This window comes from Drosophila grimshawi, unplaced genomic scaffold (genome assembly GCF_018153295.1).
Source record: "Drosophila grimshawi isolate 15287-2541.00 unplaced genomic scaffold, ASM1815329v1 contig_44, whole genome shotgun sequence".
NCBI classification, from domain to species: Eukaryota; Metazoa; Arthropoda; class Insecta; order Diptera; family Drosophilidae; genus Drosophila; species Drosophila grimshawi.
In genome coordinates, this window is record NW_025063240.1 from 12,818,462 (window position 1) to 12,835,865 (window position 17,404).

The window sequence follows — 17,404 nt, forward strand, 5'->3', positions numbered from 1 at the left end:
CAACAAAGCTAAGAATTTAAACGGAAGTGGAATTTAATGCTATAATATTTATGTATTCAATTGAAGGTTACATTAATCTAAGTACACAGAAATAAAGATTGACATTCAGTTAATCGAAAGACGGCTTCTGTGTGCTCTATAAATGAAGTGCTACTCAAATTAAATGAGATTTGAAATATCTTATTTACAGTTTATTTATTCACAATTTCAGTAAAATATACCCTTTATTGCGCAAATCATAAATACTTTATCGTAAGACAGTTAACAGCTAAATACAATTCAATTAAATATTAATGAAATCTCAAATTAATTGCATGTCACAAATATTATTCACTGTTTAGCATTACTGCAATTAGTATTGATTTATTCATTTATTTTAAAAGATTACTGTTTGAAAAGAAAAACGAATAAGGAAAAAATAATCTTTGTTGTTAAAAAAGACACCTCATATATGTACATATTAAATCTTAAAATACAATCACTTTAACCATAACATGTGTCAGTTTGAAAAGAAGAACGATTAAGGGGAAAAATATTTGTTGTAGTAAAAGTCACTTGAAACATATATTAAATCTTAAAATACAATCACAATCACTTTAACCATAGAGTGTTTCTCATTTTTGCACTTACTATCAATTTATTCACTTTAAAAGATTTTTGTTTGAAAAGAAAAATCATTAAGCTTAAAATAATATTTGTTGAAGTAAAAGACACTTCATAAACATATTAAATCTTAAAATACAATCACAATCAGCGATTTTTATGGTTAAATATCATAACATTTTTGGGCAATAATATCGATTTATTCATTTGAAAAGAAGAATAAGCAAAAAATAATATTCGATAAATTAAAAGAAACTTGATAAATATTTAATATATCTGAAAATACAACCAGAATCACTTTAACCACTTTAAAAAGTAAAAAGCTGCAGATATGCCTAAAAGGGAATTCCGCATTAATTTCTCATTTAACGTCAGTTCTTTGTCGCAACTTTAGAACAGTCTTCCTGGGCAACAATTAGCTGTCTCATATTTAACCGCGTAATTAACAGAATAATTGCCAGCTCTGGCAACAAATAAAGTGTGTTATAAACTTTCTAAAAAAAAATGAACTAAAGGCAAAAAATGACACCTGCCACAAAGTTAAACATGCACACAAAATTAAATCAAATTAACCATTCTGTGCTGATTTATATCTCAATTCTGATTCGAATTTCAATTCCAATCTCCAACTTAAGCTCAATATCGGCATCTATTCAAGTGCGGGGTGCTATGAACTCATTTGAGTCCTTGAGCTAGCCACAAATAGCGCTCATTAAAAAATTAAATGCGTAGCAAACCAGCCAATTGTAACTGCAGCTAGAAACAAGCTCAAACTGGACTGCGTTTAACAACTTTCGCACGAGTAAACAAAAAAAAAAAAAAAAAAAAACAAATCACACTTAAAACATGTTCTGTTACACAAATATAATGTCAACAGATACTTTACTAATTATGCACAATTCTGTATCTCAACACAGTTGTCCAACGGGAGGCGTGTCCAAGAAATCGTAAAATGTTTGGGGTTTTTGACTTCTGAGTCAGATCGACTATGCCACCTGCAACTGTCTCTTTTTTTCGGTGGGGGGGAAGGGTTATTCCCCCAAATTGAAAATGTGACGTTTTTATCTCGAAATTTATGTAAATTTGTCCATTGTTAATGCATGAATCACGTGTGTGCGCCTCCCTCTTAACAGCTGGGCACCGTCCATCATTTCGGGTAAACTTAAAAATAATCAATGAAAAATAAAATACAAATTTCGAAGAGGTGATCAAGATCATAACGCTTAGAAGCGAACCGGACCGGTTTGCCAGCTGTGCGGGCAAACAGCTGTTTCAACTTTCGCTGCCGGTATTGCCAATTTCTTGTTCTTAACAAGCAAGTGCAGCTAACGAAGCTCGGCTTGAAAAACCGCTGAGCACGGATTTCGCTTCGGGTTTGGACTTTGGGGATTTCGAGGCATTTGCCTCTGATATAAAAACACCATCCGGCGCGCGTGCTCAGCTCAGTTGAAGAACATTAACGGAAACGCGCGCGTGCGCCGTCAGCTCTACGAATAAGCTATTTTGTGTTGTGCCGTGTGTTGTGTGTGTGTTTATATTTATGATTTTGGCTTTGATTAAGCCAAGTGAATTTCTTTTGTAACTGCAAGCAATAAGCTTACAAGCTTACAAGCTTACAAGCTCACAAGTGACATAGATACAGCAAGGTCGAAGCAGCAGCAGCAGCAACAATAACAGCAACAATTGCTACTGCTATAATAATGGAAGGTCAGGCCAAGCAAGCATACTTCGTCAATGAAGCATATAATCACGAAGAGCAGCCCCATGGGACGGGCGGTGGAGGTATGGACAATTTACCACGTCGTCGCAGTGGTGGCAACAACAAGGAACTGCAATTGGATGTGACCGGCAAGAAGGGTCAAGAGTTGACAGCGACACCCACCGCGCCCACCCTCGATTTTGATGACATTCTGCCATTGATTGGAGAATTTGGTCGATATCAGAAGATTCTGTTCCTCTGCATGATACCATTCTCGTTCTTTGTGGCCTTCGTGTATTTCTCGCAGATCTTTCTAACACTCATACCGGAGCAGCACTGGTGCCATGTGCCCGAACTGGATGGACTGGACGTTGAAGCCAGGTGAACATTTTAAAACTGGGTCTTGAATTTTCCCCTCCCATAACTTAGCCGATTTTTGAATATGATTTACGCTGGCTCAAGGTCAAGAGTTATTTTTATTTTAAAAAATACTCTGGTATATTTCGAATCACATCGGGAATCTCGACAGAAAAACACTTGACGTACAGTCAGCAAAAACATATTTAAATTATATTAAAGTGGTCAGCACACAACCAACAATAAACCGACATTTAAAAACTGAGCCGTTTTTACAAAGTTGTAACCTTTTGGCTATGGCAAAACAAAAGCGATTTTCATAAAGAACAACTTTGGCTTTAAAGCTGACTCATTGGACATTTGCTGCGGGTTTTCCCTCCAGAGTACATTTTTGTTATTTACAAAAACAAGTTAACGTCACAATTGTGGCCAAATCTGAGGCAATCTCTCAGCTTGGCAAAATCACATGAATATACATATATGTATATAAATATATATGTACTCAATATGACTTAATATCTGGTTGGTATTTTAATTACTTATCACTCAAGCTGCAACCGTCAATTAGTCTGGCGCATAAATTGATTTGTTATATGAGAATGTGATGCTGATTTTTATTGCTTTATGGTTTTTTTATGATAATCAGTACTTATCGGTATATATTAAAGATAAATATATAAATAATGTCCAGTAGCTTTTGCCTGTCAAATAGAAATAAATATTGAGCATTTACTATATTTAAATTAAGCAAAAGTAATATTATGATTATGATTTCTAAATATGAAGATATCAAAGTGACCTTGAATATATGCATACAGAACAAAAGATTGAGTCAAGGGCAGTTCAAAAATTTCCTGTATATTTTACATCACAAAAGAATATTTAAAGTTTTTGAAAGTGTTGAGAAGTTTTATAGTTAATATTTGCAATGAAATAATATAAATCAAAGCATTTAAAATACCTTTACTATTAACATTTGATAAAATTGCCTGACTTATTTAACATATTCATTTTAAAAACATTAACTTTCTAACTGATGCCGTATTATTAAGGCATATTATATTATATTACTACCAAATATTGCAATTTAATTTACGGTCTTTTCCCTCCCCTTTTCTATGCGATTCTCAAGCCGGAAATAGTTGCAAATTTGAGTTATGCTGTTCCGCAAACACACTTTCACAAAGGCAATTTGGATCGAATTTGAAACGCCTTGAAATTAACAGGTTTGCTCCCAAATGAGACGTGTCTGACTAAAGAATCGAATCAAAAACAACAAAATTAGAATTCTATGTTGTTCTTTGTTGTTCTTTTCAAAGAGGCTAAATTATAAGAACGTGTTTTACAGCGCCCAAACACAATTATCGATTCAAATCGAAATCGACACTAAATGGAAAATGGAAAACGTTCAAAATTCGAGTATTCTGACCAAAGTCATTAATTCGTCCAAGTGCTGCGGCTTAGAATGCCGATTAACCTTGTGCCATGATTGATTCTTAGTCATTCTGACCGGTGGCTTAATAAGGCAAAGAACCTTACAAGCGGGCATCTGATCGCATGGGGACAGCGCGAAGGGGGTAGAGCTTAAAGCGAAGGCAAATTTAAATTCAGTGGCAGTGGCAGTGGCAGTTAGATAAGCAGCCAGCCAGCCAGCCAAGTCAGACAGACCGACAGGCAGACAGTTAGGCAAGTCAGGTGCGCAGCGGCAAGGGGCTTTTCATTAGCAACGCTTGTTGCGACAGAGGCAGCAGCAGCAGCCATAGCAGCAACAGCAACAACAAAGGCGACGCATAAGTGAAATAATAGTGGTAGTCGCAACAACAATTTAAAATAAAAAATAAGTGCTACTAACTAAGCAACTAACTAACTAACTAATGTTGTGTGGCGACGCCAAGCACGAGCCAAAAAAAATCTCCAAAAGAGAGATAGAGAGAGAAATTACAGAGACAATGTCTTAAGCGAAGCTTGAATACTCTCCAATCAGTTGAATAAATACGATAGTAAAAAGCTACTTAAAGCCAAGATTTATGACTTTCATTTTACACAAGTTTTATAGACACAAAGAAAATCTTTAATTCAAAGACTGATTTTACAGTTTTTTAACAAGCATGTAAAGACTTACATAGGAAATAAAGTGTTCACTAATAATATTCAATAAAGTGTTCGCTTAAGAACTGAAACTTCCATAAATTATACGTATCTAGAAATAAGAAGCTGAAACTTCCATAAATTATACGAATCTAGCAATTGCATTTATTATATTCAATCAATTGATTCAAAAACGTTTACAAAGGCATTCATAAAATTAAAAGTAAAATCTCAGTATATAATATAATATATATAATATATGTAAGAAACATAATATAAGTATAATAATGTCACTATTTAGGAAAGCAAATTTAGCTACAAATAAAAAAGACATCTCCGAAACCTCAAAGTTGCCACGAGATAGCGTTCACAGTATTTGCATTAGACATAACAAAGTTATGAAAATATTTGGCGACATATTTGCATAAATAATATCAGGTGTTAAGTGACTTGTTTATTTATCAACTGGACAGGCAAACAAAACTTCGGCTTGTCATTCGTCACAACACAGTTTCTTGAGCTCAACTATAAATGGAAATATACTAAGTACATGAATACATACATGTACATAATATATATATGTGATATATATATGAATATATCCCATTTCGTTCTCCATATGCCCAACTTTAGTCCAGCTGTTCAGCAAATCGTTGCTGTGCTGTTTTTCTGCTAGAGTAAATCTATGAAAAATGTATTTAACATTCATAAAAATTGGCAATTAAGCAAGTACCTTTGAGCTTGAATTAAATTCACCACTTCTCTACCCTTTCCATTTATTCCGCCGGCAATCAATCTTGCATGGCTACAATTTTAGACATATGTACATAGCTGAATACACGATTCAAGATCATGAGAGATAATTATGTTGTCTATGCTCTTTTCAAGGGGGGGTGCCAGGGAGGTGAAACTGAGGTGTGACTGAGAACGCACACAATGCGCTGTTGACCCTGGAGGGGGTTCATGACACCACCGAATTGAGAAACTCACCCGAAATTGTTCTTTCTTATTTTTCAGACTCGCTCTATCGATACCGATGATGAATGGAGAGTACAATAATTGCTACATGTACGATGTCAACTATACGGAAGTGCTCGCCCAGGGCACGGTTATGGCGGATCCCAAGTGGCCGAGAGTCAAGTGCCGCAATGGCTGGTCATACAATTTCACAGAGATACCATACTCGACGATAGCCACCGAACAGAATTGGGTCTGCGATGATGCCGCGTTGCCCACCTATGCCCAGTCTATCTTTTTCCTGGGTGCCATTGTCGGTGGTTTGCTGTTTGGCTGGGTGGCGGATCGTTTTGGACGCGTTCCAGCGCTGATCTGTTGCAATCTGATGGGTCTGATTGCTGGCGTGGCAACGGCATTTGCCAACAACTTCTGGCAGTTTGCCACAATGCGTTTCTTTGTGGGCTTTGCATTTGACAACTGCTTCACCATGATGTACATATTGGGTAAGTGAAGGTCGAGTTGGAGAAATAAAGCCGAAGTTCTTTTTATTGGTATAAAGATACGAACTAATCGGGAAGAGTTGTAATAATAACTCTTCCAGATGTAAACTTTAAAATGTTGCCTGAAAATTATTTAGGAAATGAAAAGACCTATGAAAAAAAGTTTTCAAAAAAATTGACTTTATTTTTGTATTGTTTAAAATGCAAAACTGAACTAGGCACTTAAGCTTTAAATACTATTGACTACTCTCCCCATTTAAAGTAGACAGGTATATTCTATAAGCAATGTCTGTTTATCACTCTTTTCAAATTGAATTTGTTATATTGACTCTTATTCCTATATTCATCAAGTTCGACTGCTAAGTCGTGTTCAAACGTGCTTGCTCGTGACACGACATCTCCCATCTCCATTTAGCCTCACCCATTACTCACCTGAAATCTCAACAAACATTTTTCTTTCCATTTGCAGTGCTGGAGTATGTGGGTCCAAAATATCGCACCTTTGTTGCCAACATGTCAATTGCCATATTCTTTACGGCCGCCGCCTGTTTGCTGCCCTGGATTGCATACTTTGTAGCAGACTGGAAATTGTTGACAATTATTACATCGGCACCGCTGTTGCTGGTCGTATTGACCCCATTTATTGTGCCGGAGTCGGCACGCTGGCTAGTCTCCCAGGGTCAAGTGGAGAAGGCGATCTCTATTCTCAAGAAGCTGCAGCGTCGCAATGGTCGTCTGGTATCAGAGCAAACATATCAGCACTTTGGCGACAGCTGCCGTCGCCTGCGGGATCAGGAGCAGGAACAAAATGCCAGCTACTCTGTGCTGGATCTGTTTAAGTCGCCACGTTTGCGTCGCACCACTCTGCTGCTAATTGTCATCTGGATGGCCATCTCACTGGTCTTCGATGGTCATGTGCGTAATGTGGGCTCCCTGGGTCTCGATATCTTCTTCACGTTTACGGTGGCCTGTTTCACGGAGCTGCCAGCGGATACGCTGCTTACGGTCACATTGGATCGCTTTGGACGACGTTGGTTGGCTTGTGGCTCGATGATGGCCAGTGGCATCTTCAGTCTGCTGGCCACTGTGGTGCCCGTGGGCGTCTACTCGGCCACGTTAGCCATTATGGGTCGCTTCTTTGTCAACATTAGCTACAATATTGGACTGCAGTATGCGGCCGAGATTCTGCCCACTGTGGTGCGTGCCCAGGGCGTGGCCTTCATTCACATTATGGGCTATGTGGCCAGCATTATTGCTCCATTTGTTGTGTATTTGGCTAATATATCAACGGCACTGCCGCTCATCATTTTGGGTCTGCTGGGCATCATTGGTGGTCTGCTGTCGCTGCTACTACCGGAGACACTGCATCACGATCTGCCGCAGACTCTGAGCGATGGCGAGGAATTTGGACGTGGTCAGAGCATTTGGGATTTCCCCTGTCTAGCCAAGAAGCTAGACGAGGAGAAGACCGATGTGGAGGAGGTGCGCTCGAAAGCTTTTGTGCGTGGCACTCAAACAGGGGCCTCTTTGACGGCATCCACACGTGGTGAATTCCGCTCCAGCATGTTACGTCGATCTGTGCAATCGCGTAACAATACCAAATTGTAGATACAATCGTTAGTTAACATAATTGCAAAGTTGCATTTTCCATAGTTTCGCCTAAGCGTATTGTTTCAGCCTTGTGATATTAATTCTAAGTTAATTTGTTGCCATTTGGCCAAAATAAAATTAAAAACTAACTGAATTTTGAGTTTGAATTAATTAACATGAGAACGCCATCTATGGTTGTAAAGTTAATCGAAACTGGCCGTTAAGCAAGAGTGCCTGGCTCAGGCGACAGATGACGCCACTTTGTTGACTTTTGAAATTGGGCTACATTTTTATAGTAGTTGCAAATTTAGATTACTTCATTACAAACAAACAAATTACAATGAAATGCCCATGCAAATATCCGATTGTACTACAAATAAAAAACCGCCCGTATTTGGGCAATATAAGAAGAAGGTTAACTGGGATCGCAAGCAGTAACAATGGCATTCTCAGTTTGTCTGGTGCTCTTTCTGGCCCTGCCCTTAAAGCATGGACTTGGATTATTTATCAACAGCAGCAGCAGCAACAGCAGTAACAACAGTGAACTCCTGGCCATACTGAATGCAACTAATCTATCAGTAGACTTATTGCTCCGCATCGATGTGATGACTGGAGAAAATGCGTCGCTTACAACAACTGAGACTCCTCTTAGTCTGGAGTCCATTATACGAGCGGAGATCAACAGGGATTGGGAGCGTGGCAGGCTGGTGTTGGATCTGGCGAGCATGGTACGCACCGTGCAGCTGAAGCATGCCATATATGAGGCTCTATGGCTGGAGTTGCAGCAAATGCAGCAGATATACAATCCTCTCAAGCTTCTTGATTTCTACACTGAACTGGAGCAGTTAAGTGATGTACCACCTCCACTGCTAGAGAAGGTATATCAGGCGCTGGTCCAGAGCAGTGCACAACTGCTCTCGGCACCCTTTCACGCAAGCAGCCAGTGTGCAATCTTTCCACTAGTCACACAGTTGCTCCAGAGGCTCACCTTGAGTACCCTGGACTATCTGAAGGACATACTGGAGGCTCTCTTTAACGTCATACTCGCACTGGAGTCCAATTTGGGTGTGGTCCAACGTCTGGGCAGCTTTAGTGACAACCTCACCCAATTAACCCAAGCCAATCTCCAACTGCAGCAGCGCCCAGAACTCCAGCTGGATGAGCAGGCTCACAGAGCTTTGGTGCAGAATCTGCGCACGCTGCTGGAACAGTCCACATTTATTGAGGAAGTGGAATACGCGTTGCAGCAGCAGGTCTATGCTCAGTTACCCGAAGCTGATCGCATCTTGTACACCGCCCAGAAGGTCTGTTTGCGCAACGTGTCCGATGCGTATGGTTACATCTACGAGTGTCCCCAAACCTATCTGATCTGCACCAATGCGCACGATCCTAGGAAGGCCTCCTACAATTTGCAGCGTGGCCATGGTGGACTAAACAATAGCCTGCAATTTGCCTTTTATAGCTCCTACTGGAACAATCATTACATCTTCCTGGAGCCGAGCAATCATACGGCTCCCAACGCCATAATAAAGAACATTTACAGTCGGGATGCCATCAACTGGTGGTATGCCGTCATCCAAGAGGATGGTACCAGTGTGGCTCTATTCGATGCAGCCACAAACAGTTCGGTTTTGTGTGGCGGAGATCAGCAATATTGGGATACCGGCGAGGAACATGTTTATACCCGGAATGCTGAGGAGTTTGCCAACTATCGCAGGGAGTGCGTCTGGAGGATCGAAGATTGCAGTTATATTGAAAAATAAATATCAGCAGCAAATCGAGCTTATCTATATAATCGATATATTTCGAGAAAATTGCATAATAAAATAATTTGTAAATGAGAACATTTTAAATGGAATTGTTTTTATCAGCGCAAAGCAAACAAGAAGTAACAAGAAAAAGATAACGCACCCAAGCCTAGTCATATATATGTAGATGTATTTATGTACATAGGTGTACTTAGCTTATGAAAATTCATGGAAAATGTGTAACGCTTTTTTCCGGCTGAAGGCAACTTATCTATGCATTTTGTGTATCCGACTTTAGATAGTAATTTTAAATATTTGCAATACCCTGTACATATTTATTAAACTAGTAACATTGGCAAGCACAAACATGAACAATTTAATTAACAGTAGTTTCTATAAACATGACATTAATTAATTACTAAATTTATTATGCGTATTGTCATTGACAGTAAGGCACACACGAGGAGATAGATGAATGAATTGACTCTACTTCTGCATAAAATCCCAGGGTATGCAAACGATGCCATCGGTGAGCACAGAGTAGTAATGGGATATATGCAACTTGATGTGCTCGAAATGCTGCGGCTGATACAAACGCAAATCACTCAACGCCGTTATCATCTTGTCGGGCGTAACGGCATCGTCCTTGGTGAGGGACTGCAGCCCGAGCCGCTGAATGCATTCCTCGATCAGTTGCTCTTCGATGTGCTTATCCTTGTCATATTTGTGCATACGTTCGCGTGCCTGCTGCATGTTCTGGTTGATGAAGTCGACGAGAATGGAGCCGGGACAGGTGGCTGGGGTAATGAACTGACCCGTCGGACTGACCATCAGTGGTCCCGCCTCCGATTCGACAACGATGGTAAACTCTTCGAGCGTTGCCGGCCAACTAGCCGGATAATGTTGTTTACTGAGATAATCGCTGAGGGATGTCGTCACCTTGCTGAGGTAGTTGGTATATCCACGTGCCTGCTGCTTCGGCATAAATTTACGCCTACCAATCTGTATGCCACGCAGCACCTGTGAGAGCGTCACTTCGTAGACGGGCACCACTTTCAGGTAGACGTCGTGCTGTGGAATGTTCTTGATGAAATCAATCCAATTGTTTTGCACATCGCCGGTGAAGAGCATCACTTGACCCTCCAGGCTGATGCCCGTGAACAATGCAAAGACCACAATACGATTCTTCAACGTTTCTAGCGTCTTTGCGTGCGTTTGGCTAAGTCGCTGCAGCGATTTCAAGCAGCCCCGATAATGCTCAATATTCCAACCGCATTCGTAGCGCACATCCTGCAATTGTAGATCCCGCACCAGGACATTTTTCAACTTATCTATCTCGGCTACAAGATCGGCCGTCTCCTTGGCGCGCTGTCTCGCCTTATCCGCATTCTCCGCGAGCCAAGTAGACAGCTCGGGACGCCTGCTGCTCGCTTCCTGCGGAAGAATATTGTTAATTATATATATACTAATAAGATGTGACTCCTTACACTGCGAAATTGTGCCTCGAACTCGGCAAACTCTGTATTGTAATGGTAATCCTGACTGGGCTTGTTGGCCATGCTTTCCTGCGGTTTCGCTTGCATCGTTGGCTTCACCGTTTTGATATAGTCCGTGGATAGATTACAGGATTCGAGCAGACCCTGTATGAACTGTTTGGGATCCCTCGTGCTGCGATCCATGCGTATCTGCACCAGCCGAAAGTTGTCCCGTTTCTCGGCATCCGCACTTTGGCGCACATAGAACTTGAGCACCTTCGCATCCTCATTGGGATAGTTGCGTTCGTAGAGCGCCTGCAGATGAGCGCTGAGCAGTTTTAGTGAATTCTCGTTGGTCTGACGCTGCTCCGGATGCTGACCAAACAGATCCGGGTGCACAGCAAAATAGAAGGGACGCAGAGCCGAGGCCAACTCGGTGCTGAGATTGCGATGCAGTCGCAGTCCCAATTTGTGCGGCTGGAGAAGGGGCAGGCAACGTAGAGCTGCTGCCATTATGTAACCCACTAGAGCAGCGTCGTGCTCCACTGCTCAGCTCTCGCACACATCCGAATACGGAATGCTGATACCAACGGCCCGGTTGTTATTTACTCTAAATCTGATTAACAACTTTAATTTGTGTTACGCGTTCGCAGCTCAGCTGTTGACGACGTGATATTCAACGCGTACGTGCAAGCGTAACAATCTTACGTCGTTTTGAGGCATGTATGCTGTTAGCTTACTAGAAAATACTAGCTGCTGAAGATTTTAAAAAGTAGCAGTTGGCAACATTAATAGTGAGAATATGATAAATGAAAAGATTTTAAATTAACCATTCAAATTTTTGCTTTAATGTTGCAGATGGTATTAAAAAAGAGGTGGTATAATAAATTAAATAATGCCATCATTAAGATATCAATATTTTTATAGTATTGCAGATGGCAACATTGAAAGTGAGAGTGTGATAAATTTAATGATTTAATCACCATTTTTTTCTACAGCTAATGAGCTGCGTACTGACTTGATATTCTTTGCGCCAGGTGGCAACGATTTATTGGCAAACACGTCTTAAATCAGCTGTTCTCAAAAATTCTTGCATTTGTTTATTTCATTTGTTATTAATCAAATCTAAAATGTCCACTTATTACTTTGTAATTGTTGGCCACAACGACAATCCCATCTTCGAGAAGGAGTTTAGCACCGTAAACAAAGAGCAGCGCGTAAATATATAGACTATCTATTTATAAAATCCACCCACGTGAAGATAACAATTTGCCATTTGCAGAAGGAGGATCATCGGCATCTTAGTCAGTTTATAGCACATGCAGCGCTAGATTTGGTCGACGAGCATAAATGGAAAACGGCGAATATGCAGCTAAAGTCAATCGATCGATTTAATCAGTGGTTTGTGAGCGCTTTCATCACCGCCTCCCAGATACGCTTCATCATAGTGCACGACAACAAAAACGACGAAGGCATTAAGAATTTCTTCCATGAGATTTACGACACTTACATCAAGCATTCCATGAACGCATTCTACAAAATCGACACGCCCATCAAATCGCCCATGTTTGAGAAGAAATCGGAGATATTCGGGCGCAAATATTTGTTATCCTAATTATTATACCTAAATTTGATTTTAATTTATTTAGTAGAAACCTGTCTAAAATATCTTAACTTTGTCAATGATTTGGGAAAATGCACTCTTAACAACAGCTGAGAGTCCTCTCAGTCTGGAGTCCATTACATCAACAGGGATTGGGAGCATGGCATGGCTTAAGTATGCCATCTACGAGGCTCTGTGGCTAGAGTTGCTGCCAATGCAGATCTACAATCCTGTGAAAGGTTCTTGATTTCTACGCAGCTATCGGATATGCCGCATCAACTGCTGGAGAAGGTATATCGGGGGCTGGTACAGCTCAGTGATTTTGGCTCCCTTTATTTGTTATCTCAAATTTTAATTATTCGTATGTTATAAATTTGATTTTAATTTATTTAGAAAACCAGTCTAATGACACAAAAATAGCTTAACTTTGATAACTGCAACTGTCATTTTTTCAATGCGTCTTCGAATCAAATCTAAAACGATTTAACGCTTTTTGACTTCCTCAACATATATATATACAATTCCAACGGGATCTGTACTCTCTAAACTACATAAATGTGAGTGTGTTTGTTGTGTGTTTGTGGATGAACTTGTGGAACGATTGAAATTGTACGGAATTGTGGTTGTTGGCTGTTGTAAAGGAATCTCATCAAAAAGTGGCTGTTCCAAGGCACACACACTCCGAATGTTGGCTTAATGCTTCTTGTTCTTGCCATGACGCTCGTATTTGCTCTTCGACGAGTGCCACAGGATGAGGGGAATGGCCAGAGAAGGCAGCGTCATAATGGCGAATGCCACCCAATCGAAGAAGTGTGAGGAGAAACGCTTGTTGTACTCATTCAGATTGACAATGCCACCCTCTCCCGGCTCCGAGCTGATGGCCAATTGCAGCTGCAGAATTCATAACAATTAGCACCAATAGTAGAATAATTGAGTGAGAATTTTACCGTCTCAGCTTCCTCGACAGGCTTGTAGGAGACCTCGGCGGCAGTGAAGTTGAAGTAACCCGATGACTTGGGACGCACCACCAGCACATGGGTGAAATTCGTCTGTGGAGCGATGCGTTCCACAGTCGCTGTGGGCTGGCCACCGACGACCTCGAAGACCTCGGGATGGAAACCGTTGTCCACCAGCTGCACACTTGTGGCAGCTCCGTTGCCCACATTGAAGATTGTGTAGCGGACGAGGAGATCGCTCTTCTCTACCAGATACTTGTTGAGGATCTGCTTGGACACGAGCAGGCGAGCACGAGTCTCATCGTCCGACAGACAAACGCTGAGCACAGCGAACAGGACACACAAAGCCAATGTTTTCCTAAACATGCTGCAAGAAAACATAACACAAACATAATTGAAACGTTTCACTTTTTTTTGTTGACGTGGAAAGATGTAAAAAGAAAGCGACACAATTTTTATGAAACACTTTTGCCGAGTTATAACAGAAGAGCAACAGGCAAACAATTTGTAAATACTTTAGACACCTTTAGGATAATTTTTGAGTGACTTACATGAAATGCACTTATTTAATTTGCGGCTTGTTGAATTAAACTAAAAGCGCTGGCGACAAATCTGGTTGCGTTTCTCGTGGCTGCTTCGTGACGTGTAAACTGTCGGCTGTCAAACTTCGGACGAGTAGATTTCCCAACGATACCAGCATCGATAGCGACATCGATATCGATAACTAATTGTACGCTTTGTCAGCGACAGCCCTGAAAAGAACAGCTGATCAACAACAAAACAATAACAAACAAAAACAATAAAAATTTATGCTTACGTGCTTTGTTTAATAACATTTATTTACAGCTTTCATTAAAGATGGCAGTTGTAGTAGTTGTACTAAAATATTGTAATTTTGTGTTAAAGGGGTCTGTAGCACATAAGCAACTGTGGATGTGGGTGGAAGTGTGTGCCGGCACCAGTGAATGCCCTTGAATGACATTGACACCCTACAGCCAAATGGTGCCATCTTTCCATTCCTCTCAGCATGCAATTAAGAAATGCTTGCAACTATTGTAAGAATTTAATAATAACTATATTTCAGAATTTTTGAGCATAATGACGATACTATACCGTCAGTAATCGAAGAAGCGACAATGAATTGGTTTGAATTTCCTCACAGTCAGCATGATAGCGCTTATCTGAATCGTCATCGCCGACTCAAAACGCTTATCAACAGCAGCTGCACGGAGTTGGTCGTTTGCCGCCGCCAAGAGTTGCTCGCAGTCGGGATTTAGCCAGCAGCTGGAAAACACTTCCCACGCTAAAGAAAAAAAGAAGTAAAAATGTCGCAAGGCGGAAAAGTGGAAATTGTGCAAACAACCCCCTACGAGGGTCAGAAACCAGGCACCAGCGGATTACGCAAAAAAGTCAGTTACAAAAAACCAAAAAAAATATAGTTATTATCTTGATGCAGCTGATCAGCATCAACTAAATTCCAGGTTAAAGTTTTCACGCAGCCCAATTACACAGAGAACTTTGTGCAATGCACCCTGGATGCAAATGGTGCTGCTCTAGATGGTTCCACTCTTGTTGTCGGCGGCGATGGTCGCTTCTATTGCAAGGAAGCCGCCGAGCTTATCGTTCGCATCGCAGCCGCAAATGGTGTCTCCAAGCTGCTCGTCGGACAAAATGGAATACTCTCCACGCCCGCCGTCTCCAGCCTAATAAGGCACAACAAAGCGCTGGGTAGGTGACCCTATTTAATCATCCAAATTACATTTTTATTTACGCCTGGCTGTAACTGATAATGAAAACAGATTTAAATGCTTAGACTAACATACTAAGTATATTAGTATATAAGTATATTCTAACACATGTGCTTAAAATTATTGTAGCGAGAGTCTTTTGCTCGCTTTCAAGGTCAAGAAAAATATTTGGATACAACAAATGTTAAATTGGTTTTAATTAATGAGTTCTTTATTATTCGTTATTTCATATATAAATAAGTTCATATAAAATGAGCGTCTTTTGGAAAATAATTAAATTACTATTAGTTTAATTTTATATTTATATTTTATTTTCTTATTATTACATATATTCTTTAAATGATTGGTATTATTATTTAAAAAAAAATCCCCTTTAATTTTATCTAATTAACTAAATTTATCCGTAGGTGGTATTGTGTTAACTGCTTCCCATAATCCTGGCGGTCCGGAGAATGATTTTGGCATCAAGTTCAACACCGAGAATGGCGGTCCGGCACCAGATGCATTCACCAACCACATTCACAAGCTGTCGACGGAGATTAAAAGTTATAAACTGGTGCGTGGCCTGCAGATTGACATCGGCAAGGTGGGCGAGACCAGCTACACTGTAGATGGCAAGCCATTTGTTGTGGAGGTCATCGATTCGGTGGCGAACTATGTGCGTCACATGGAGCAGATCTTTGACTTTGGCAAGTTGCGCGATTTTGTCAGTGGCAAGTCGAACGGGAAGCCCCTCAAGATGCGCATTGACTCCATGAATGGTGTCACTGGCGCCTATGTGCGTGAGATCTTTCTGAATCGTTTGGGCGCTGCGGAGGCGTCGGTAGTGCACACAACACCACTGCCCGACTTTGGTGGCCTGCATCCCGATCCGAATCTGACGTATGCCAAGGATTTGGTCGATACGGTGGCCAAGGGGGATTACGATATTGGCGCTGCCTTCGATGGTGACGGCGATCGCAACATGATCATCGGCAGCAAGGCATTCTTTGTGACACCCAGCGATTCGTTGGCCGTGATTGCCCACTACCTGGAGGTCATACCCTATTTCCAGAAGAACGGCGTCCATGGCTTTGCACGCAGCATGCCCACGGCCTCCGCCGTGGATCTGGTGGGCAAGAAGCTGGGCAAGGAGGTTTTCGAGGTGCCCACCGGCTGGAAATACTTTGGCAATCTGATGGACGTCGGCCGGCTGTGTTTGTGTGGTGAAGAGAGCTTCGGCACCGGTTCCGATCACATACGCGAAAAGGATGGCATCTGGGCGGTTCTCGCGTGGATATCCGTCATGCAGCACACGGGCAAGAGCATTGAGGATATATTGAAGCAGCATTGGTCTGTCTACGGACGCAACTATTTTACCCGTTACGATTACGAGGAGTGCGATCTGGAGCCCTGCAACGAGATGATGGCCACCATGGAGAAGAACATCACAGCTGCTGATTTTGCTGGCAAGAGCTTTTCCAGCGGCGGCAAAACGTACAAGGTGAAACAAGCGGACAACTTTAACTACACTGATCCCGTAGACAAATCGGTGGCCACCAAACAAGGATTGCGCATTGTCTTCGAGGATGGCAGCCGCATTGTCATGCGTCTCAGCGGCACTGGAAGCTCCGGCGCCACAGTGCGGTAAATATTGAATGATAAATAATATTTTCAAATATTACATTTTAAACTGATTTCCATTGCGGCTTGCAGATTGTACATCGATTCCTATGAGAAGGAGAATGTGCTTGGACAGGCTAGCGTCATGTTGAAGCCACTGATTGATATCGCTTTGGAAATCTCGCAGCTGCCCAAGTTCACCGGACGCACTGCACCCACCGTTATCACATAAGCAAAGATAGACAGTGTATCCATGAGCTTAACTTGTTCAACTGCCATTTTGGTGTAGTTTTTGTTATTGTTGTTGTTGCTCGAAGTACCCAGTTTAATCTGCGCCCCGTTTCGAAATTATTCAACCAAAGATTGGCAAATTAAATATTTGAAATTACAAAATATATAAAAATGATGTAATAAGAATCTTCACACATTTGGCAAACTAATTTATACAACTTTTTAAAATGCATGATCCAAAATTAAT

At 41.2% G+C, this 17,404-nt stretch overlaps 6 protein-coding genes across 6 annotated transcripts; 4 read left to right on the plus strand and 2 right to left on the minus strand.

The window, feature by feature from the left end:
- The first annotated feature begins 2,116 nt into the window (after positions 1 to 2,116).
- On the plus strand, positions 2,117 to 7,926 carry LOC6558779 (organic cation transporter protein). The gene is made up of 3 exons (XM_032742726.1): positions 2,117 to 2,683; positions 5,765 to 6,207; positions 6,674 to 7,926. The coding sequence occupies exons 1-3, from the start codon at positions 2,304 to 2,306 to the stop codon at positions 7,810 to 7,812; spliced, it is 1,962 nt and encodes a 653-aa protein (XP_032598617.1). The 5' UTR covers positions 2,117 to 2,303; the 3' UTR covers positions 7,813 to 7,926.
- A 303-nt stretch (positions 7,927 to 8,229) lies between these two features.
- LOC6558980 lies at positions 8,230 to 9,647 on the plus strand. Its single transcript, XM_001984377.2, has one exon. It carries the CDS (start codon positions 8,235 to 8,237, stop codon positions 9,555 to 9,557), a length of 1,323 nt encoding a protein of 440 aa, XP_001984413.1. The 5' UTR covers positions 8,230 to 8,234; the 3' UTR covers positions 9,558 to 9,647.
- Positions 9,648 to 9,715: 68 nt separating this feature from the next.
- Positions 9,716 to 11,698, minus strand: LOC6558872 (T-cell activation inhibitor, mitochondrial). The gene is made up of 2 exons (XM_001984376.3): positions 11,030 to 11,698; positions 9,716 to 10,976 (listed from the first exon to the last, which is right to left on the minus strand). Exons 1-2 carry the CDS (start codon positions 11,528 to 11,530, stop codon positions 10,029 to 10,031), a joined length of 1,449 nt encoding a protein of 482 aa, XP_001984412.1. The 5' UTR covers positions 11,531 to 11,698; the 3' UTR covers positions 9,716 to 10,028.
- A 431-nt stretch (positions 11,699 to 12,129) lies between these two features.
- On the plus strand, positions 12,130 to 12,685 carry LOC6558934 (probable trafficking protein particle complex subunit 2). The gene is made up of 2 exons (XM_001984375.3): positions 12,130 to 12,234; positions 12,300 to 12,685. The coding sequence occupies exons 1-2, from the start codon at positions 12,148 to 12,150 to the stop codon at positions 12,630 to 12,632; spliced, it is 420 nt and encodes a 139-aa protein (XP_001984411.1). The 5' UTR covers positions 12,130 to 12,147; the 3' UTR covers positions 12,633 to 12,685.
- Positions 12,686 to 12,916: 231 nt separating this feature from the next.
- Positions 12,917 to 14,219, minus strand: LOC6558626 (translocon-associated protein subunit beta). Its single transcript, XM_001984374.3, has 3 exons — positions 14,128 to 14,219; positions 13,568 to 13,943; positions 12,917 to 13,511 (listed from the first exon to the last, which is right to left on the minus strand). The coding sequence occupies exons 2-3, from the start codon at positions 13,940 to 13,942 to the stop codon at positions 13,314 to 13,316; spliced, it is 573 nt and encodes a 190-aa protein (XP_001984410.1). The 5' UTR covers position 13,943; positions 14,128 to 14,219; the 3' UTR covers positions 12,917 to 13,313.
- A 556-nt stretch (positions 14,220 to 14,775) lies between these two features.
- On the plus strand, positions 14,776 to 17,403 carry LOC6557719 (phosphoglucomutase). The gene is made up of 4 exons (XM_001984373.3): positions 14,776 to 14,985; positions 15,058 to 15,304; positions 15,732 to 16,950; positions 17,020 to 17,403. Exons 1-4 carry the CDS (start codon positions 14,902 to 14,904, stop codon positions 17,156 to 17,158), a joined length of 1,689 nt encoding a protein of 562 aa, XP_001984409.1. The 5' UTR covers positions 14,776 to 14,901; the 3' UTR covers positions 17,159 to 17,403.
- The last annotated feature ends 1 nt before the right edge of the window (position 17,404 follows it).